Source organism: Heterodontus francisci, chromosome 19, assembly GCF_036365525.1.
Source record: "Heterodontus francisci isolate sHetFra1 chromosome 19, sHetFra1.hap1, whole genome shotgun sequence".
NCBI lineage: Eukaryota > Metazoa > Chordata > Chondrichthyes > Heterodontiformes > Heterodontidae > Heterodontus > Heterodontus francisci.
The window spans coordinates 86,349,236-86,372,568 of record NC_090389.1 but is presented as its reverse complement, the minus strand read 5'-3'; the positions used below and the strand labels follow the sequence as shown (position 1 = coordinate 86,372,568).

Here is a 23,333-nt window from a genome sequence, read left to right as displayed (position 1 = left end):
CCACTGTTCTCTAAGTGCTCTGCTATAAAATCTTTGATAATGGACTCTAGACTTCTCCCCACTACCGACCTCAGGCTGACTAGTCTATAATTCCCTGCTTTCTCTCTACCTCCCTTTTTAAATAGTGGGGTTACATTAGCTACCCTCCAATCTGTAGGAACTGTTCCAGAGTCTATAGAATCTTTGAAGATGACCACCAATGCATCCACTATTTCTAGGGCCACTTCCTTAAGTACTCTGGGATGCATACCATCAGGCCCTGGGGATTTATCGGCCATCAATCCCATCAATTTCCCCAACACCACTTCTCTACTAATATTGATTTCTTTTAGTTCCTCTCTCTCACTAAGCCCTGTGTTCCCCAACATTTCTGGTATGATATTTGTGTCCTCCTTTGTGAAGACAGAACCAAAGTATGCATTTAGTTGGTCAGCCATTTCTTTGTTCCCCATAATGAATTCCCCTGTTTCTGACTGTAAGGGACCTACATTTGTCTTCACCAATCTTTTTCTCTTCACATACCTATGGAAACCTTTAGTCAGTTTTTATATTCTCCGCAAGCTTGCTCTCGTACTCTATTTTCCCCTCCTTAATCAATCCCTTGGTCCTCCTTTGCTGAATTCTAAACTGCTCCCAATCCTCAGGTCTGTTGTTTTTCCTGGCAGATTTATATGCCTCTTCCTTGGATCTAATGCTATCTCTAATTTCCCTTGTAAGCCATGGTTTGGCTACCTTTCCCGTTTTGCTTTTGCGCCAGACAGGGATAAACAATTGTTGCAGTTCATCCATGCGCTCTTTAAATGTTTGCCATTGCCTATCCACCGTCATCCCTTTAAGTAACGTTTCCCAATCCGTCATGGCCAACACGCGCCTCATAGCTTCATAGTTTCCTTTACTAAGATTCAGGACCCTTGTCTCAGAATCAACTACATCACTCTCCATCTTGATGAAGAATTCTATCCTATTAGGAAGGCAAATGGATGTTGGACTTTATTGTAAGGGGTCTGAAGTACAAAGAGTAAGGAAGTCATGCTACAGTTGTATAGGACTTTGTGAGATCACATCTGGAGTAATGTTCACAATTTTGGTCACCTTGTCTAAGGAAGGATGTACTTTCCTTAAAGATGGTGCAGCAAAGGTTCACTAGATTGATGCCTGGGTGAGAGGACTGTCCTATAATGAGAGGTTAAGTAGAATGGGCCTGGACTCTCTGGAGTTTAGGAGAATGAGAGGTGATCTCATTGACACATATATGATTCGGAGGGGGCTTGACAGGACAGATGCTGAGAGGTTGCTGGAGAGTCTAGAGCTCAGGGTCATAATCTCAGGACAAGGAGTTGATTATTTAAAACTGAGATGAGGGGTAATTTCTTCATTCAATGGGTTGTGAATCTTTGGAAATCTCTGCTCCAGAGAGCCCTGGATGCTCAGTCGTTGAGGCTATTCAAGGCTAAGGTTGATAGATTTTGGAATCAAGGGATATGGGGATCTGACGGGAAAGTGAAAATGAGGCCAAAGATCAGCCATGATCTTATCGAATGGTGGAACCGGCTTGAGGGTCGTGTGGCCTACAGCTGCTCCTATATTTTTATGTTCTTATAGTAATGAGTTAATGACCAAGTTATAGAGTCAGAGAGTCATAGGCCGGAATTTTACAGTGGGCGGACAGGACATAAATGTCAGTGCCGAACCCGCTTCCGCCCAGCCTGGGGATCCGTCCCGTATTTTACGGATCCCAAGGCTTTAATTGGCCCGAGGCGGGACTTCCACCCACTTGAAAGAGGAGGTCCCGCCAATCAGCGGGCCGGCAGCTCTTAGTCTCAGCAGCGCCACCGGGAGTGGTGGCCACCACTGGGACTGCAGCCCAGCCGACCGAGGAGGATACCAAGGAGCCGGGACTGAAGGTAAGTTTGGGTTGCCTCACCAAGGGAATCGGTCGTGCCCTGGTGAGGCTAGGGTGGTCGTTTGGGGGGAGGGGGCGTCTTGGATCCCGGGGTTGGGTTGGGAGGCGGGGGCGGCCCTCAATCGGCCCTCAACCCTGTGCCCGATTGCCAGGCCCCCCCCCCACCGGGGTCCCCGGGGTCCCCGGCACACCCGTTTGCCACGAATAAATACCCGTGGAGGCGGGCGAGGGCCCTCAACTGGCCACTTGATTGGCCTTGATTGGCCTCGGGTGGGCGGACCGCTTCTCACCCCCGCTCCCTCGCCGGACCACCGTAAACTTGGTCGGAGGTGGAATTGGGGTGGTTAGGCCTCCCTGAGCCTGCCGCTCAATTTTACGCCGCCCCCATGCCACCATCCAACCCTCTGGGGCGGTGTAAAAATACAGCCACAGTCATGGAGAGATACAGCACCGAAACAGGCCCTTGGCTGACTCTGTGCCGACCACCAACCACCCATTTATACTAATCCTACTTTAATCCCATTTTCGACACGGGAACCTTCATGCCACTGCTGCCCATTGGGTGGTCAATTGAGCCACTTAATGTCCCAATTTAAAGGGCACTTCCGGCCCCCAGGCGCATTTTGCCCCTGTCGGGAGGGCCCTCTGCGCGCTGGAAGACCGCCAGGTAAACCCTGGAGGCCTCCCAGCAGGTTCCCCAGACGAGGGGGGACTTTTTAATGGGTGCTCCAAGGTGCTGCTGCCGTAACACCTTCCCCTCACCCACCCAATGTGCCCTTGTTCTGATCTATCTGGTATTTCCTTCTCCTCCTCTTCCTCTTTATCTCTGTTTCTCTAGATCATTGTATTTCTGACTCTTCGACTCTTTTTGTCTTTCGTGTTTTTGTCTCTGATTCTTGAGGCTGAACTTTAGTTCCAGAGATTTTGGTCCCATGGTCCCAATCCCAAGCTGAGTTCCAGGCTGGGAACCCGGAAGTGCTGTGGTGGGATTCTGCAGGGGATTTTCGAGGAGGTGGCCAATTAACCACCTCCAGGAGCTCTGTCCAATTAAGAACTCTGCAGCCAGGAAGGCCAATGGGAGAGGTGGGGCTCTGGGTGGATGGCAGCCCCAATGGGAGAGGTGGGGCCTCTGTAGGTGCGGGACCACGTGGGTGCCTCAAGATGGAGGCACCTTCTGAAGACTTGTAAATGGTACAAAATATACTGTGGCCACAACTGCCAGGTTGTCATAGCGGAGGGAGAGCCCCTCCACAGGGTGACCTGTGGCTACCGGCGTGGCCCTCGCAGTCCAGCAGATCCATGTTGGTCTGCATTGCAGGATGTGCCCCTGGCACCCTCCCTGCCAGCCGACAGGAGGCCATTACCATTCCATCTCCGGGCTCCAGCCCCATCAGGGGGCCCATTCACCATCTGTAAAATCCAGACAGCGTCTAAAGAGTGCCCCAAATTGACATTTTAGTTCACCTAATTGGCTACCTGCTGCAGGTGGGTGGGGAGCCCTCGCCCCCCCAGAAGCCGCCTCCCTGAAAATAGACTTGAGGCAGGAACATGCTGACAGACTGGCAGGATGGCTGGTAGCAAGAAATTGCCGGTATGCCCGCCTCCAAACCCATCTCTGCCTCAGGACAAAAATTCTGCCCTTGCTGTCTCTTGGGTTTCCCGAATATACATGCGTGTTTTTGTCTCATGTTCAGCTTCTCATTCTGTTTATTGTGTTTCTTTCTGTCTCTCCTGTGTTTGTGTTTCATGTTGCCCCATTATGTGATGTCTCTGTGTCTCTCTCACATGGCCTTTCCACTCTCTATGTCTCCTGATTTTCTGCTGTGTGTCCATTGTGTGTCTGTGTCTCTGATTCCTCAGGTCTGTCTATTTCCCTGTATCTCTGCCCCTCTGTCTGGTTACTAAGCTTGTTTTCTCTCCCTGTGCCCTTTCCTTCCTTCCCCAGATCTCTGGATCATCAGCCTTAAAATTGTCGGGTTGCAAATTGGGATCTGCTGAGGTTCCCACTTCTGCCTCAGGCTAAAAGACAGGAATCGGGGTGACTGAACATTTACAGTGATGCTATTATGAATTTTCACTGAAAAAAATCTTCCTAATTCACGCCAGATTGTTTCATCTCTCGTCATCTTCAAAACTTCCTCAAAATGGAACTGCTCAGCTGCGCCTTCAGTCACTTTCCCGAACTCTGCTCCCAACTCCTGCCCGGAGTCCAGTTGCCCTGCCCTCACACCGCAAACCACCTTGGGTTATTTTACTCCAGGAAAGGCGCTACAATCATGTACATCATTTATCAACAGCGAAACAGGAATTCTACCAGCCCCTTGGCAACGAGCTGGGGGACGGGAAGGCTAGCAACATGACTCAGGATTGCGTCGGGGGCATGCCTGATTTCTTCTCTCTGCCAAGCCATTCTGCCAGTGGCAGGAAAGCTGGCAGATGTGCCACCTGCTGGGAGCCCAATTGAGCCACTTAAGTGGCCAATTAAGGGCCTCTTGCTGCCTCCACGGACACAGAGAGTTCACCCAGTGTAACCTGGCAGCCTCCCAGCAAGCTCCGATGGGTCGGTCCTCCTTTTTGTGCACTCCATGGTCCACGGAGGGGTACCCTGGCGCCAATGGCCGTCTCATGGCAATGGTGACCTCTCCCCCACCCCCCCACCCCCACACAGATCACCAGGGCCTGCCTACCTGGTGCAGGGCATCCACAGACCCCATTTGCCACCCTTCGAGGGCACATGGCCATTGCTGTGCCCTCATCCTGCAGCTTCAACAATGGCCACAGATAGCGGTTGCACTGCTGAACAGCTATCCCTCTGACTGGACCAGCAGCTCTTGGGGATGTGTAATTGGCCACCCGCCCAGGAATATGCCCCCTCCCAGGTCCTGCCGTCGGATGGTTCACCTCCTGCTTTCGGCCTCAGTGGCAGGACTTCAGCCATCGTGGGAAAAATCAGCCCATTGTAAAACATCCTCTCATTAGTAAGCATCTTGCTACAAGGTGTATTTCAGATAGCTTCTAAGAAAGCGCATCTGTACATATTGTGCGCTGAAATGTGGCAGAGATTTGAGCACAAAATCTAAGCTGACAGTCCCAGTGCAATACTGAGAAAGTGCTACACTGTCAGAGATGCTGTCTTTGAGTTGATGCATTAAACTGAGGCCCCATCTGCCCTCTCAGGTGGAGGTAAAGGTCCCATGGCTCTGCAGTGGTAGAAAGCAAGAGCAATGCAGGGAACACCTGGCTCCACCCACGCACAGCTGGATCCCAATCTGAGTTGGGAGACTAGGGCACCACAATCTCGTGAGTCAGGTGCCACTTCCTGCTCCCCAGCCCCATGAACATGAGAAAGTTGGTAAAGCTGCTTGTTGCTGGATCAGACCAGGTGTGAATGAACGCAGCAAACACCTGGAGCGATAATTACCAGCTGATTACATCATAATATCTTGCATTTATATAGCACTTTAATGTAACAAAATGTCTCAGGGCGCTTTGCAGGATTGAATATCAAGAAGAATGTGGCACCAAGACACACGAGGAGATATTAGGACTGTGACGAGATAGATTTTCAGGAGCATCTTAAAGGAGGATAGTGAGGTAGAGAGACAGAGAGGTTTAGGAAAGGAATTCCAGAGCTTAGGGCCAAGACAGCTGATGGCATAGCTACCAATGGTCGGATGAAAGAAAATGGAGATATGCAAGATGACAGAATTGGAGGAGCGCAGAGTTTGCGAAGGGTTGTAGGGCTGGAGGAGGTTACAGAAATAAGGAGAGACCAGAACATGGAGGGATTTAAAGACAAGGCTGAGCATTTTAAAATTGATCCATTGGCTTCTGGTCAAACAATATAGATGGGCGAACGAGACTTTGAATAATCGGAGCATGGATGAGAGTTTCTGCAGCAGGTGGGCTGAAGTTGGGGGCACACTGACCATATTACAGAGTTGGAATCAGGGTTGAAGTAATGGCATGGATTTTTGCGGTAATAATGATGGTGTTCACCATCATTACTCCACTGAAACTAACAGCAATTGCTGGGTTCTGCACATGTACAGTTAAACGCAGAAATCCAGAAGTTGCTGTTGGTGATTCTACGCTTCCCCATAGGGTTGCTGTTGAAGTCACTGCCCCTCCCCCCCAACAACCCCTAGAATACAATCAATTAGAAATCACTGAACTGACCAGAACTTTCCCTTTTACGTTATTACTCTCGCTGTAAAAAACATTATTTCTTGTTGAATGAGGTGTAACTGGGTTTTTAAACAGTGCACTAAGTTTATAATTACTGCTGAACATCCTCACTGATCCTGAAAGAGTAATTTTATGTTAATTGAATTTTAGATTTCTCCATTATAAGAAATTCCACATTTTTTTTAAATAATGAAAGAAATTAAAGTTTGTTTCTGATATTTTAAGCTACTACTTAAATTCCATGTGTATGTCCTAATCATTTTATTTTGCTATCTGTAAAATTTAAATATTGAAAATGAAGGGACTCAGTGGTTTTTACATCCTGGGTGCTGTCTGTGAGAATTCTTCAATGTGATTGGCTGCTTACCCTGCTTGATGACATCAATTCTGCTGAACACCTAATGTCGATAAAGGGGAAATCTGCACCACAGAGATCGCAACTTTCTTTGAGGTCAGCGCTATTGCTTTGCTGCTGACTGCATAATCTGGGCCATTGGGTTTTAATGCATCTTGCTTTATGCTGAAGCTGATGCTTGCTGTTCCATTGCTGAATTCTTCTTTTGCCTAATTCTTCCAGGGGTCTAGTGATGATAATTCATGGTGCAGGAGAACACAGTGGCCGCTACCGAGGAATTGCTTCGATGCTCACGAAGCAATCCCTGTTCGTATTTTCACACGATCATCGTAAGTATCGTCTGCCAGCTCTTAATACAGACACACTGGTCCATCAGGAAAGTTTTTATATGCTGCACCATCTTTTGGTGGCTTGTGTCTGCCGTGTACACAAAATAATTCCTCTGCCTTTGTTAGAATTGTATAAGGCTTGGTGGGACCATACCTGGAGTATTGAGCATAGTTTTGATCTCCATATCTGAGGAAGGATATACTTCCCCTGAAGGCAGTATAGTGAGGGTTCACTAGATTGGTTCCTGGGATGACAGGGTTGTCCTATGATGAGAGGCTGAGCAAATTGGGTCTATATTCTCTGGAGTTTAGAAGAATGAGAGGTGATCTCATTGAAACATACAGGTTTCTGAAGGGGCATGACAAGGCAGACACTGAGAGGTTGTTTCCCCTGGCTGGAGAATCTAGAACATGGGGACAGTCTCAAGATGAGGGGATGATCATTTAGAACTGAGATGAGGAGAAATTTCTTCACCCAGAGGGTTATGAATCTTTGGAATTCTCTACCCAGAGGGTTGTGGATGCTCCATTGTTGACTATATTCAAGGCTGGGATAGACAGATTTATGATCTTTCAGGGAATCAAGGGATATGGGGAACGGGCAGAAATGTGGAGTTGAGGCAGAAGATAAGCAAGCTCATATTGAATGGCAGAGCTGGCTCAGGGATCAGTATGGCCTACTCCTACTTCTATTTCTTATGTTCTATTGCATTTAAAGGGAAGCTAGGTAAGCACGTGAGGACGAAAGCAATAGCAGGATATGTTGATGGGATTAGATAAAGATGAAGCTGGGAAGAGGCTGGTGTGGAGAGTAAATGCTGTCATGGATCTGTTGGGTCAAAAGGCCTGCTTCTGTGCTATGAATGCTTTTGTAATACATTTTGATATAATGAGTGTTCCTTTGTTTCAAACTCACGCAGTGAAATTTAAGGAACGTCTTTATTAAGTCCCGTTCACCCATCCCTCTGTGCTTGCTGACTTGGATTGGCTCCCCACTTTCCCCAACATGTCCTATTTAAAATATGTATCCTCATATTGAAATCCTTTCATGGCCTCGTCCCCCTCCACTTCACTGTAACCCCTTTCAGCCCTAAAGTCCTCTGAGAACTCTACCTCCCTCCAACTCAGGCATCTTGTGCACCTCCCCGCATTCCCTTTGTATGTTTGAATGAGATCATCTCTTATTCTTCTAACCTCCAGAGAATAAAGGCCCAGTCTATTTATTCTTTCCTCTTAGGACAATCCCTCCATCCCAGGAATTAGTTTGAACCTTCATTGCACTCCCTCTATGACAAGTATTTCTTTCCTTAGGTAAGGAGACCAAAACTGCACACAATACTCCAGGTGCAGTTTGATCAAGGCTCTATATAATTGCAGTAAGAAATCCTTACTCCTATTCCATTGTATTGAAGGCCAACATACCATTTATATAGTGGTGATATTGGGGGACTTAATTACTCAAATATCAATTGGAATAATGTTAGAGTGAAGGGGAAGGAGGGGAGGAATTTCTGAAATGCGTTCAAGAGAACTTCCTTGACCAGTATGTTCTTGGTCCAACTAAGAAGAGGCATTTCTGGATCAGGTACTGGGGAATGAGGTGATCCAAGTGCATGTGGGGGAAAACTTGGGTAAAAGTGATCATCATATCATCTGGTTTAACTTAGTAATGGAAACAAGCAAGGAACAATCTAAAGTAGAACTTCTAAATTGGAAGAGAGCTAACTTCAATGGGATGAGAGGGGATCTAGCCAGGGTAAAATAGAAACAAAGATTGATAGGAAAAATGGAAATGGAACAATGGGTGATCTTTATGAAGGAGATGTTTCAGGTACAGGCTAGGCACATTCCAACAAGGGTGAAAGGTAGGGGAACCAAAGCCAGGGCTCCTTGGATGACAAGGGAGACAGAGCATTTGATGCACGTCAGGTGAATTCTTCAAGTGAGAACCAGGCCGAATACAATAAGTTGAGAGGGGAAGTGAAGAGGAAAACAAGACTGGCAAAAAGAAAGTATGAGAACAGCCATGTGAATAGTAAATGGATAGCAAGGAGCAGGGTGGGGCCTATTAGGAACAAAGAGGGTGATACATGCTTAGATGCACAGGGGCAAGGCTAGAATACTCGATAAGTAGTTTTGTATTGGTGTTTACTAAGGAAAAAGTTGCTGACAAAATATCAGTAGAAGATGCTAGAGGTAATGGATGGGGTGAAAATTGATAGGCAGGATGTACTGGAAAGGCTGGCTATGCTTAGAGTGGGTAAGTCACCTGGACCAGATGGCTTGCATCCCTGATTGCTAAAGGAAGTGGGAGTGGAGATAGTGGAAGGGCTTTCCATAATCTTTCAATCTTCCCTAGATATGGGGGAGGTACCAGAGGATTGGAGAGTGGCAAGTGTGACACCCTTATTCAAGAAAGGGTGTAGGGACAGTGCGAGTAACTACAGGCCAGTTAGTTTAATATCTGTGGTGGGAAAGGTTTTAGAAAAAAAAATCAGGGGAAAAAAATCAACAGGCACTTGGAGAGGTTCGGGTGAATTAGGGAGAGCTAGGACAGATTTGTAAAAAGATCATGCTTGACTAATCTAATTGAATTTTTTTGATTGAGTAACAGAGATGGTTGATGAAAGGAAAGCAATGTTGTCTATATGGATTTTAAGAAAGTGTCAAAGTACCACATAAAAAGCTGGTTAACAAAATTGAGACCCATGGAATAGGAGGGGCAGTGTCAGCTTGGATAAAAAAAATGGAGTAAGTATAGAAAACAGCAAGCTGTGGTTGGTTAATGGTTGTTTTTCAGCCTGAAGGGTGGTAGACCATGGTGTTCCCCAAGGGTCATTGCTAGGATCACTGCTTTTTTTGATGTATATAAATGACTTTGATATTGGAATACAGAGTAAAATTTCTAAATTTGCCGATGATACCAAACTTGGAGGCATGCCAGACAGTGAGGATGATACCAATCAACTGCAACAGGACATTGATAGATAGGACCCCTACCAAATGCACAATCGGGTAAAATGTGTCACGGACTGTGAAATCTTGGATCCTCCATGAAATTGGCTATTTTGTGAATGTTGCGCTTTTTATTCATTGACAAAAGGCTCACCTCGATGATTGCTGGGCATTTTGCAAATATTGTGCGTTTTAGTGATTTGACACAAGGCTGAACTCAGTGATTGGTAGAGGAGGGAGGGCTTCCGGTGCAGTTTTGAGAGAAGCAGCCTCAAGCATTAGCAGGCAAGTGAGAACGCCAGAATGTGCAAATCAAAAACAGCCACAGCCATTACTACAGCACATTGAGTGTAAGAATTTGGAAGCCAAATTCTACTTGCCGATGGTGGAATACCGTTCCGTACAAGCTTTAATGTTTCGGTGGATCACACGTGGCGGGCAATGGTTCAGCGACACTTCGAGTCCGAAAGCCATCGCAGCAGAAAGAGAGCATCCGACACTGCACTGCTGGAAAACAAACACGCAAAAAAACAAGCAATGATTTCATCTCTTTTTCAGAAGTCGACAAGACAGCTCAGAAAATCGTCCATTGGTTACAAAGCAACTTGTGGATGTTTTTGCCAGCACCAACATACCATTGGAAAAACTTGATCACCCAAAGGTGCGGGTGTATGAAGATACGAATTAGGAGCAGGAGAAGGCCACTCAACCCCTCGAGCCTGCTTCGCCATTCAATAAGTTCATGGATGAGCTGATTACTCCACATTTCCACCTACCCCCGATAACCTTCCACCCTGGGTATCATTCTCACTGTATTCATTCAATGTAATGTGCAAAATGGTGGTTGTTTGCCAAGTGCAAATAAACTATGACAGGACTATCTACCAAAGGTTTTTACTACACGTCGTGAGGAGAAGTCGTCTTAGATTAATGCATGTGGGTCTTTTGCAATTATTTGTGATGAATGTGCCGATGAGCATCACAACTATGGGCTGCATGTTTTGTTTGATTTTATGTCTGGTAAGGCTGAAGGTGTACAGTCAGGAAAGCTAGCAATGATGCTCACAGACTGCATCCACTTAGAAACTGTTAATTACACCACAGTTTTCCAAGTGATAATCAAAACCATTTCAAAATATGGTGCAGATTTCAACTAAGTGTTTGCTTTCATTAGTGACAATGCAACTTACATGATAAAATCTTTCAAACCTGTACTCCAAGGCTAAGGCTGTCCGTATTACATGTAATGCACATATAATTTCTCTTGTCAATGAGCTGTGGAGAAACATGTTTAGTAAAGTTGACAAACTGGTCAGCTACATTCAAAAGATCTTCAAACACTGCCCTAGCTGTAAACTTTGATACAGACAACGCATTGCAAGTGCAGCTGAAATAACTGAAATTGGAGAACAAAACATCGCGCTTCCTCCAGAGCCAATAATTACATGTTGGAATTTTTGATTTTGGGCAGTACAGTGTCATGCAGCTCACCTGAAATACTATTCAGACTTCATCTCAGAAGAGCTCACACTGACATCGAAAACATAGGTTTAAACAGATATTGTAACCCTTCTCAATAATGCTCAGCTTAATGAGGAGGTTCAGTCTGTTGCCAAGAATGCTACACGACTAATGGATTTAATCACTTGGTTTGAATTTCGAAACATCACAATCCACAAAACTGACAATGAAATAATGAATGTACTGTTCTGGACTGAGCACAGTCAAATGAACAACACTTTGGTGCTGAATTAAATGCCTGTGCTCAACAGGTGTTTCCCTGCATGGCAAAGAAGCTCAAACAATATTACTGATATGGGGAAGAGTCAAGTCGTGAAGAAAAGCAGCTTAGCGGTTTCAACAACTTTCTGTGGCATTCCTGGAAGCTGTGCGAATATTTTGACCCTGCATAAATGCACCTGTTAATGATGGGCTTTAAACTTGTCTGATGCGATTCCTGCCTTTGGCGAACTGTAAGCTGGAGATTCCTGCATATAAAAGCACTGCAGAAGAAGCCGATTGTACTTTGCCTGTGCTGCAGTTTTGGAACTCTGTGGAATGCAGAATCTCCCATCTTGCAAGGCGAGCACGGCACTGTCTGACAATTCCAACAAACACTGTGGATTTGGAGAGAGCTATGTCTAAACACGACAGGTGTTCACAGCACAGACACAAGGAATGAAGAAAGGTTGCAGGTTGCTCCATGCTCACATTCATTCAACCACTGATTTCGGTGAGTAAAGAATGTGACCTGTTTATAGTCAGCTTTTTTTGTGTATACAATAAATGTCATTTGAAACCAAAAGCCTTCCTTGTCCTCTTTTGTTGTTTTAAATAGATAATTTTCAAGGTTTGTTGGGACACTGTGAAATTTACGATTTAAATACATGAAATCATGAAATTTACGACTCTTAAAATGCTGTGACCATGAAATTTGTAAAATTTGACTGAATTTGGTAGATCCCTACAGATAGGCTAGCAGAATGGGCAGACATGTGGCAGATGGAATTTAATACAGAGAAGTGTGAGGAGATGCATTTTGGCAGAAGGGATAGGGCAGGGGTCTGTAACCTGCAGCTGCGGAGCAACATGTGGCTCATTAAGGACTCATGCGGCTCCTGACCTTGATCGATCAATCCCATTTTGATGGTAATTAAATTAGTTATTTCGTTTTTTAAACTTTTATTAACATTGTACTTGTGAGAAAGTATCATTCAATTAGCAGCTTTTTTGTGAAAAGCTTTAAAATGTTGTTGAAATTTGTCTCTGTCTTATTTTTCATTATTATTGGCTCTTAAGATATTGCAATTTTGACTGCTCTTGTTATTAATGTTCCTGACCCCTGGGATTGGGAGAGGCAATATAGACAGAATGGCACAGTTTTAAAGAGTGTACAGGGAGAGAGGAACCTGGGGGTTCATGTGCATCGATCTTTGAAGGTGGCAAGACATATTGAGAGAGTGGTTAGTAAAGCATATGGGATATTGGAGCTTCATAAATAGAGGTATTGAGTATAAGAACAGGGAAGTTATGCTGAACATTTATAAAGCTCTGGTCAGGCCACCACTAGAGTATTGCATCCAGTTCTGGTCACCACACTTTAGGAAGGATGTGAGGGTTGTTTAGATTAGATTAGATTAGAGATACAGCACTGAAACAGGCCCTTCGGCCCACCGAGTCTGTGCCGACCATCAACCACCCATTTATACTAATCCTACACTAATCCCATATTCCTACCAAACATCCCCACCTGTCCCTATATTTCCCTACCACCTACCTATACTAGTGATAATTTATAATGGCCAATTTACCTATCAACCTGCAAGTCTTTTGGCTTGTGGGAGGAAACCGGAGCACCCAGAGAAAACCCACGCAGACACAGGGAGAACTTGCAAACTCCACACAGGCAGTACCCAGAATCGAACCCGGGTCCCTGGAGCTGTGAGGCTGCAGTGCTAACCACTGCGCCACTGTGCCGCCCTACATGCTTGACCTTATAGCATGATTATATCTTAAAGTTTGTGATTTTAAAAGTTCAAGATGGAGTCTAGGTCAGCTGACTTCACCTTCACTCTGCAAAAGGTTACCAGGACAAGAGAGGGAACAGATCAAAGACTGTTTTCTGAAGAACAGAGACTAGAGCACGAACACCGGAAGAACAATGGATTTCGTCCTCCCAGACTTTTGGGTTGTAAAACAAGGCGTCAGCCATTGAGAACATGCAAACAAACAGCAGGTCGTAATGCCTGGGGGCAACAGAAAGGCTGAGTACCTTTGTGAAACTAGCCTTCTGGTCTTTGCCATTTAGAGAAGGACAATAAAGTTCTGAATTTTAGGACCAAATAAATTTAACAGACTTTCTGGAGAAAACAGGCTGTAAGGAATGAACCATCAGGTTGTGGCCTCAAGGAGGCTGTGTGAAGAGAACCCACCAGGAAGAGGCCTCAAGCGAAACTGTAAGAGAAGGCACCCAGTGAGGGGGGTGGGAGGTGTGGAGGAAGAGAGAGAAGAGGGGAGGTGGTGGGGGTGTTGGGGGAGAGAGAGAGAGAGACTCTGCTCTCTGAAGAAATACAGCAAAAAGCTGTGGAGATTTAAACTGGTTTTGAGAGTTGAAGCTTGTGGAGGAGTGAAGGGCCCACGGGATCACCAGAAACCACTTTATCCACAGATGTCCAGGGTGGAAGTGCTTGGAGAAGGGAGCTCGAAGAAAATATTGAGTTCTGAAAAGTCTGGGAGATCCAACCCATTGCAACTGGGAGGAGTTTGGGACTTTTAACCCCTAGGGATTTCATCATCAAAAAGGGACTGTGTAAAGTAGAAGTGTTTTCAAACTGTAGTGTTTTGCTTTGTTTAACTCTTGTATAGAATTTTTTTTTATTTGAATGTGAAATCTTGTGCTGTAATTCTTTCAGGGAATTCGATTTTCTCTTTTTAAAAGTTAACGGTCCCTAATGGGATCGTAACAGGGTCCTTGAGCGGGTGCAGAGGAGATTTACCAAAATGGTTCCAGGGTTGAGGGATTCTAGCTATAAGGTTAGGTTGTAGAAGCTGGGGTTGTTCTCTCTGGAGCAAAGGAGATTGAGGGGAGATTTGATAGAGGTGTACAAGATTCTGACAGGTTTAGATAAGGTAGCTGATGATACAAGGACTAGGGCACACAGATTGAAGGTTTTGGGCACAAGGTGCAGTGTGAATGTGGGGAAGAACTTTTTTTTTACAGTGATTGGTAATGATCTCTAACTCATAACTGACAAGAGTGGTGGAAGCAGAGACAATGAGCGATTTCAAAAGGAAATTGGAATAGGCGCTTGAGGGAAATAAACCTGCAGGGCTACAGGGATCAAGTGGGGGAAAGGGGACTGATTGGATTGCTCTGCAGAGAGCCAGAATGGACTCGATGGGCCAAATGGCCTCCTTCTGTGTAATGACTCTATGGCCGGAATTTTATGCCACCCAAATGAGCCGGATGGTGGCGGGTGAATGGTGTAAAATGGAGGGGGAGGCTCCGGGAAGCTTTCCTGATCCGCTCCTGGTAGGGGATGCAAAAAAACGGCCCACCCACCCCAGGCCAATCAAGGCCCTTAATTGGCCACTTAACGGCCACTTAAGGGCCTTCGCCCGCCTCCACGCGGATTTTACGCCTGGCAAGTGGGCGTCCTGGTGCAGGGAAATGCAGCCTGTGAAAACCAGGTGGTTGCGAACAGCCCGGGATGGGGGGCCCCTGCTCATCGGGCCCCTGCTACCCCAACCACCCCCAGCACCCAACATGCCCCCCTTCCCCTCCCAACCGACCACCCTTGCCTCGCCGGGGCTTGACCAATTACCCCCTACGAGGCAACCAAAACCTACCTGTCTTCCTGGCTCCATGTCTTCGGCTGGGCTGCAGTCCCAGCAGTGGCCACCACTCCCAGTGGCGCTGCTGGGACTAAGAGCTGCCAGCCCGCTGATTGGTTGGCAGCTCAATGAGGCGGAACTTCCTCCCTCAAGCGAGTGGAAGTCCCACCTTGGAACAATTAAAGCCCGGGGGCCCATAAAATGCAGGTCGGATCCCCAGGTGAGGCGGAAGCGGGTCCACCACTGACTTTTCAGTCGGTGGCCGGCTCCTCTCCGCCCAACGTGAAATCCCGGCATATGACTCTAGCCTGCCCTGTCAGCTGGGGTAAAAATGACACTATCAGAAGAGAAGCAGAGAAGTTTTCCCTGGGTCCAATCCTTCAACTGACCTCACCAAAACAGATTATCTGGTCATTATTACATTTCTGTTTGTGGGACCTTGCTGCGTGCAAATTGACTGCCATGTTTCCTACCTTACAACAGTGTCTACACTTCAAAAGTACTTCATTGGCTGTAAAGCACTTTTGGGATGACTTGAGGCTGTGAAAGGTGCTATTGAAATAAATGGGTGTCAGCCTAGATTACATCCTCAAATTTCGGAGCAGCACTTGAACCTTCTGAATTGTAGGTGAGAGTGTTTGGACCTGTTGGGCCGAAAGGCCTGCTCCTTTGATGCAAATGCTTTGCAAGTCTTTCCCTCTTTTAAAAAATTCCCATGATTAAAGAAATAGTGATTATGTGAAGCACATTGCGAGGTTTCTCAGGGATGCAATAAGATGCTGTATAAGTATGAGTTTGTCCTCCCAATCTCTGCACATTCCTGCTTTCAGTGGGTGTTGGGGAGGGGGCACGGAATTGCTGATTAGTGACTAGGAGGGGTAACTCCTGCTGATCGTTCGGCCTGCGCAGGAGCACAAACGCTCATTCCAGCGACGGCTGCTGTCCCCACATGAAAAGAATCCACTGAGCACCCTCCCAGTCTGTACATCTCACTGAACCTTTGAGACAGCTCTCCACTCAATCGTTCAATTCCTCTAAGCCATTCTTTTTTTCCCTCCTTGCACAGTTGGCCATGGGCAGAGTGAAGGCAAGCGCATGACTGTGTCTAATTTCAGAATATACATCCGGGACTGTCTGCAGCACTTTGACATGGTGGTGGAACGTTACCCAAACCTAAAGGTTTTCCTGATTTCACAGTCCATGGTAAGTGACCCATTGCAACAAAATAATAAATGATTTAGACTTGGAAATCAGAAGTACAAATTCAAAATTTGCCGATGACTCTAAATTGGGGGCTTGTAGTTAATACAGAGGAGGACTGTGACAAAATGCAGGATGGCAATAACAATTTTGCAGAATGAATGTGCAATTGGCAAATGAACTTCAGTTTAGATAAGCGTGGGGTAATACATTTTGATAGGAAGAGGAACAGGGGGAATCTAGGCATCAAATACAAAGTTCACTAAAAGTAGCAATGCAGGCCATAAAAATCCAACAACGCACTGGAGTTGATTTCTAGAGAGATAATTGAAAAGCTATGTTAATCCAATATAGAACTTTGGTCAGACCATACTTGGAGTACAGTGATCAGTTCTGGTTTATTTAAATTTAGATTTGGTGAGACCAGAACTAGGTCCATAAATATGAGGTAGGCACTAATAAATTCAAGAGGGCATGAAAGCAAAACTCCTTTACCCGAAGAAGGGTCACTGACCCGAAACATTAACTCTGCTTCTCTTTCCACAGATGCTGCCAGACCTGCTGAATATTTCCAGCATTTCTTGTTTTTATTTCAGATTTCCAGCATCCGCAGTATTTTGCTTTTATTTTCTTTACCCAAAGAATGGTTGGAATGTGGAACTTGCTACCACAGGAAATGGTTGAGGCAAATAGCATAGATAAGTTAGATAAGCAAAAGGTCTGTCCCACTACCCCGCTGGGACCTTCTCCTTCATTGAACATCTCACTTGTTCCACCCCTCTCACCGCTCATTTAGGATCCTCGTTCTCTACCTGGCCTCCAAGTACCATCCCCTTCTATCCTCCCTAATCCCTCCCTGCCCTAGCTTTGAACTCGCATCTTTCTCTAGCTTTCTTCCTACCTCCCACCCACTCTCTCCAAGCTCATCTTGTCCGAGAGACCCACCTCCTGCTGCCTGAACCCTATTTCCAGCAAACTACTGACTAACCAACTTCCCTACCTGGACCTATGTTAGCTGATGTTGTTAACGATCTCCTCTCCTCGTGTATTGTTCCCCTCCGCATCAAATTTTCTGTCATCACACCTCTCCTCAAAAAAACTATCCTTGATCCCTCTGTCCTTGCAAACTACCACTCCATCTCCAACCTCCCTTTCCTCTCCAAAATCCTGAAACATGTTGACACCTCTCAAATTCGTGCTCATATTTCACACAATCCCACATTTGAATCCCTCTAATCAGGTTTCCACCCCTGCCACAGCACTGAAAAAGCCCTTACCAAAGGCAGAAATGACACCCAATGTGACTGTGACGATGACTATGATCATGATAAACTATCATTCCTTATCTTTCTCAACCTGCCTTCAACCTTTGACACAGTTAACCACACCATCCTCCTCTAATGCCTTTCCTCTGTTGGCCAGCTGGGTGAGACTGCCCTTGCCTGGTATCATTCCTATCAATCTAGCCATTGTCAGAGACTCACCTGCAATGGCTTCTCTTCCTGCTCTCCGGTCACTACCTCTGCTATCTTCCATGGATCAATCTCCTCTTATTTCTCACCTACATGCTACCCCTCAGTGACATCATCCCGAAACACCATCAGTTTTCACATGTATGCTGAAGACAAACAGCTCTACCTCAACACCTCTGTTATACACTTCAGTTCGATCTTTAACTCTTAAATCTCCAGCTTGTCCAGCAAGGTGCTGACTAGGAATTCTTGGCAAGGCGCTATGGTGCATCTTGTAGATGGTTCACACTGCTGCTACGACACATCAGTGGTGAAAGGAGTGAATGTTTAAGGGAGCTGGATGGGCTGCCAAACAAGAGTGTTAATGGCAGAGTAATGAGCACTTTTGACTCCTCCACTGTCTCAGATTTATCATACTGCTTGTCTGGGATGAGCAAAAATTTCCTCCAATTAAATATTGGGAATCATTGTCTCTGGTCCTGGTCACAGACCCCAGCCAACAACTCCATCCCTCTCCCTGGAAATTATCTAAGGCTCACAATTGTGCAACCGCATTTCTGCTCCATCACTAAGACCACCCATTTCCACCACTGTAACATGCCTGCCTCCGCCCTTGCCTCATCTGCTGCTGAATCCCTCACCCATGCCCTTGTTACCTCTCGGCGTGACTATTCCACTGCTCTCTTAGCTGGCCTTCCATCTTCCACCTTGCATAAACCTCAGCTCATCCAAAACTCTGCTGCCCATATCCTAACACACTTTGAGTCCCATTCAAACTTCACCCCCGAGCTCACGGACCGACATTGACTCCCAGTCCAGCAATACCTCAATTTTAAAATTCTCATTCTTGTGTTCAAATTCCTTTATGGCCTCAGCTCTCCTTACCTCTGTAGCCAGACTTACAACCCTCCGAGATCTCTGCGCTCCTCCAATTCTGGCCACTTGAGCATCCCCGATTTTTAATCACTCCACCATTGGTGGCTGTGCCTTCAGCTGCCTAGGCCCTAAGCTCTGGAATTCCCTCCCTAAACCTCTCCACCACTCCCTCCTTTTTAAGGTGCTCCTTAAAACCTACCTTTTTGAGCAATCTTTTGGTCATCTTATGTTTCCTTATATGGCATAAGAATATGGCTAACTGGATAGGTTTATCAGAGCTAGCATATGCACAATGGGCCAAATGGCTTCCTTCTGTGCTGTATCATCCTATGATTTTATGATATATCCATTAAAGTGCCAGAAAATCCAGGGAAATTTCTGGGCCACCCAGTTCTTCTTAAACTTTCAGCTCATGCAGTGACACAAAATAAACACCAAGACTACACCAAGAAAAATCTACTTGTACAACCATCCAGGACCAAGTGTCCACTTGTTTGGCAGCCCATCCAGCTCCCTTAAACATTCACTCCTTTCACCACTGATCAATTAAATACTTTAAAGTGTACTCATGGCTGTAACATGGGAAACACAGCAGCCAATTTGCGCATAGCAAGCTCCTACAAACTGTAATATGATAATGAGCAGATCATCTGTTCGTTAATAATAAAAACAAAAAGTGCTGGAAATACTCAGCAGGTCTGGCAGCATCTGTGGAGAGAGAAGCAGAGTTAACGTTTCAGGTCAGTGACCCTTCATCAGAACTGGCAAAGGTTAGAAAAGAATTAGGTTTTAAGCAAGCGAAGGTGGTTGGGGGGGGGGGGGGGGGATGGGCGCGGTGGAGGTTGGTGAGGAAAAGAACAAAAGGGAAGGTGTGTGATAGGGCAGAGGGCAGGAGAGATTAAATAACAAAGCTGTCCTGAGACAAAGGCAAGGAGTGTTAATGCCTATGGTGAAAGACAAAGCATTAGTCCAGAGAGAGTGTTAATGACAGAGTAATGAGCACTTCTGTATACATGAAAAAACAGGCACATGGTTAAAAAACAAAATAATAAAAAAAAGGGCAAGCATGCTCTGAAATTGTTGAACTCAAGGTTGGATCTGACTCCAAGCATCCGGTCGCTTGCCATTTCAACACTCCCCCCTGCTCTCATGACCACATTTCTGTCTTTGACTGCTCCAGTGTTCCAGTGAACATCAATGCAAGCTCGACCTGATCTTTCGATTAGGCACTCTACAGCCTTGCAGACTGAACATTGAGTTCAATAACCTCAGAGTATGACTGGCCTTTTTTTAAATATATTTTTTATTTTATTTTGTAACTATGTGCCTGTTTTTTCATGTAGTCATTACTCTGTCATTAACACTCTCTCTGGAGTAATGCTATGTCTTTCACCACAAGCATTAACACACACTTTGCCTTTGTCCCATGACAGCTGTGTTATTTAATTTCTCCTGCCCTCTGCCCTATCATACACCTTCCCTTTTGTTCTCTTCCCCGTTAAACCCCTCCCCCTCCTTCACTTGCTCAAAGCCTGTTACATTTCTAACCTTTGCCAATTCTGAAGAAGGGTCACTGACCTGAAACGTTAACTCCGCTTCTCTTTCCACAGATGCTGCCAGACCTGCTTTGTGTTTCCAGCACTTTCTGTTTTTATTTCAGATTTCCAGCATCTGCAGCATTTTGCTTTTATTTTAATGTTCTTTAGTAATGTTGATTTAGGGATAAACGTTGGGTCAGTAACTGGGTTAACTCCCCTGATAATCTTTTAAGCCCACCTGATAGAGCAAATGAAGCCTCAGTTTAACATCTCATCCAAACGGCAGCATCTGCGACAGTGAGCACTCCCTCAGGAGTTTAACAGGGGGTTTGAACCCACAAACATTTGACTGAGATGCAAGAGTGCTACCCACTGAGCTACAGCAGACATGTGGATGACTGTCCTTGGGAAGGTCTGGAGATTGCTAAATCATGATCTCTAAAGCTAATTAATCATGAGGATGTTAGACTGGTTAGAATTCTGAAGGTCTACTTATCTATGAAATGTACTTTTGAAGGAAACAGATGAGGGCCTCAAGGGGACATCATACAGGAGAGAGCTGATAGGCATGCTTGCTGAGATGCTGGGTGAAATTAGCTGGCCTGCCAGACAGCCTCCTGTCACTTTTTTTTTGAGGAGCATGGAGGAGTCTGACTCAACTTGGAAGAGGGCATTGCATGAGATTTGCCCTCCCCATAGCCTCTGCTCTATCTCCCTGTCATGGTGCAGTCCCACAGGCACTGCCACTACTGCAGCCTTTGTGTGGGTGGGTCAGACACCTTCAGAAACACTCCAGAGTACTTCCAGGCAGTTTGCAATGGCAGAAATTCTTTAAAATTACTTTACCTGCAATTTCAGTGCCTAGCCCTTTTAAGGAACACAAGGGCAGGGCCCACCTTGCAGCTTCGCGCTTGTTGTTTGCTGAGCGATTGACAATTTCATTGCCTGGACCTGCATGGTCCAAAATCGGTATCCTGGCGTTGCGTCAGCTGTGTGACATCAGGATAGCATTCATTCTCAGCTTCCCGACACACACTAGGGACGGCCCTGCATGTGCCCATTTCCTGATAGACTGCCGCGTGGGCTGCTTTGGAAGTGATCGGTGGTGCGTCGCACCCCAGCAAAGTGGTGAGGTGGCACGACGGCAATAAATTCCACGGCCATTAATTCTTGCCTCTACTGCAGGGTGAAGCAGTTGCCCAACTTGGAATTGATGTGAAGTGACCAGAATCTCCCAGGTAGCATCTCTGGTCCAGGTTCAGCAAGGTTACAGCAGATGTGCTCCAACAAACCTCAGCAATCTTGCAGTGGGGAGGGCAGAAATATCAGCTACAGCAGACATGTGGATGGCTGGTTGTACAACTTGGGTAAATCCAATCGTGGTTGCCACCATGTGTCTTCTACACGGGAATTAGGTGAAAAGAAGATTATGCATTGACTTTCTATACTCATACATGGGAATACCACTTGGGTGATTAATCAGCAAGAAGCTTTTGCCAATTAAACTGCGCCCCAGTGTGAGCTGCACTCTCCATATGCGAGGAGGAGGAGAAAATTGGGTTCTGGAGATGGGAAGGAGGCAGAGGAAGAAGCAGTGCTGAACAGAGTCTATCTGCAAGCACGATGAATATAAAAACTGGGGTTAAACCAAACCTGACCATTGTCACTCATCTAGTGTGGATACAAAATAGTTTTTACATGTTTGCCTGTTCATATAGAATATTGCAGCACAGAATCTGCCATATGAACACAGAAGGAGGCCATTCGGCCCATCACATATTCAAGAAAGAGCTATCCAATTAGTTGCACTCCCTATAACCCTGTAAAATTTCTCCCTTCAAGTCCATCAACGTCTCGATTTTTAAAATGTTTACAAATCCCTCTATGGCCACACCTCATCCCTATCTCTGTAACCTCCTCCAGCCCCTCAACCCTCTCCGATATCTGTGTTCCTCTGATTCTAGCTCCCGTACATCCCCCATTTCCTTTTCCCTGTCCAGTGGTGGCCATACCTTCAGCTTCCTGGGGCTTAATCTTGGGAATTCCCATCCTAAACCTCTCCGACTCTCTCTGCTCTCTGAAGACACTCCTTAAAAACCTATCTCTTTGACCAAGCTTTTAGTCATTATCATGATATCTCCTTATGTGGCTCAGTGTCAAATTGTGTTTGATAATCGCTCCTGTGAAGCACTTTGGGACATTTTACTGTGCTAAAGATGTTATATAAATGCAACAAAAACAGAAAGTGCTGGAAATACTCAAGAGGTCAGACAGCATCTGTGGAGAGAGCAACAGAGTTAACCTTTGAGGTCAGGTCACTTGGATCTGAAACATTAACTCTGTTTCTTTCCCCACAGATGCTGCCTGACCTAAAATAAAAGCAAAATACTGCGGATGCTGGAAATCTTAAATAAAAACAAGAAATGCTGGAAATACTCAGCAGGTCTGGCAGCATCTGTGGAGAGAGAAGCAGAGTTAACGTTTCAGGTCAGTCACTGTTCTTCAGAACTGGCAGAGATTAGAAATGTAAAAGGTTATAAGCAAGTAAAGTGGGGGTGGGCAAGAGATAACAAAGGCGAAGGTGTTGATAGGGCAAGGTCACAGAGAATAACCGACCAGAAGGTCATTGAGCAAAGGCAAACAATCTGTTAAAGGTGTGTTGAAAGACAAAGCATTAGTACAGATAGGGTGTTAATGGACTGAAAACTGAACAGCCACAAGTACAAACATGAAAAAAACAGTGGATAGGCAAACTGAACAAACTAACATAAAATAAAATAAACACAAAAAAAAAAAAAAATAACTAAAAATAAAAGTAAAATGGGGGGCCCGTCATGCTCTGAAATTATTGAACTCAATGTTCAGTCCGGCAGGCTGTAGTGTGCCTAATGGATAAATGAGATGCTGTTCCTCGAGCTTGCGTTGATGTTCACTGCAGCAATCCCAGGACAGAGATGTGAGCATGAGAGCAGGGGGGAGTGTTGAAATGGCAAGCAACCAGAAGCTCGGGGTCATGCTTTCGGACTGAGCGGAGATGTTCCGCAAAGCGGTCGCCCAGTCTGCATTTGGTCTCCCCAATGTAGAGGAGACCACACTGTGAGCAGCGAATACAGTATACTACATTGAAAGAAGTACAAGTAAATCGCTGCTTCACCTGACAGGAGTGTTTGGGGCCTGGGATAG

The 23,333-nt window shown here is 45.7% G+C and overlaps 1 protein-coding gene across 1 annotated transcript in view; it reads left to right on the top strand.

Moving 5' to 3' along the window:
* The window catches only part of LOC137380269 (monoglyceride lipase-like), a 48,520-nt gene that overhangs the window by 8,947 nt on the left and 16,240 nt on the right, over positions 1 to 23,333 (top strand). Inside the window, exons 2-3 of the mRNA XM_068052157.1 lie at positions 6,669 to 6,775; positions 16,131 to 16,267. Of these exons, the coding sequence (XP_067908258.1) occupies positions 6,669 to 6,775; positions 16,131 to 16,267 (244 nt within the window). The remainder of the gene's footprint in view (positions 1 to 6,668; positions 6,776 to 16,130; positions 16,268 to 23,333) is intronic.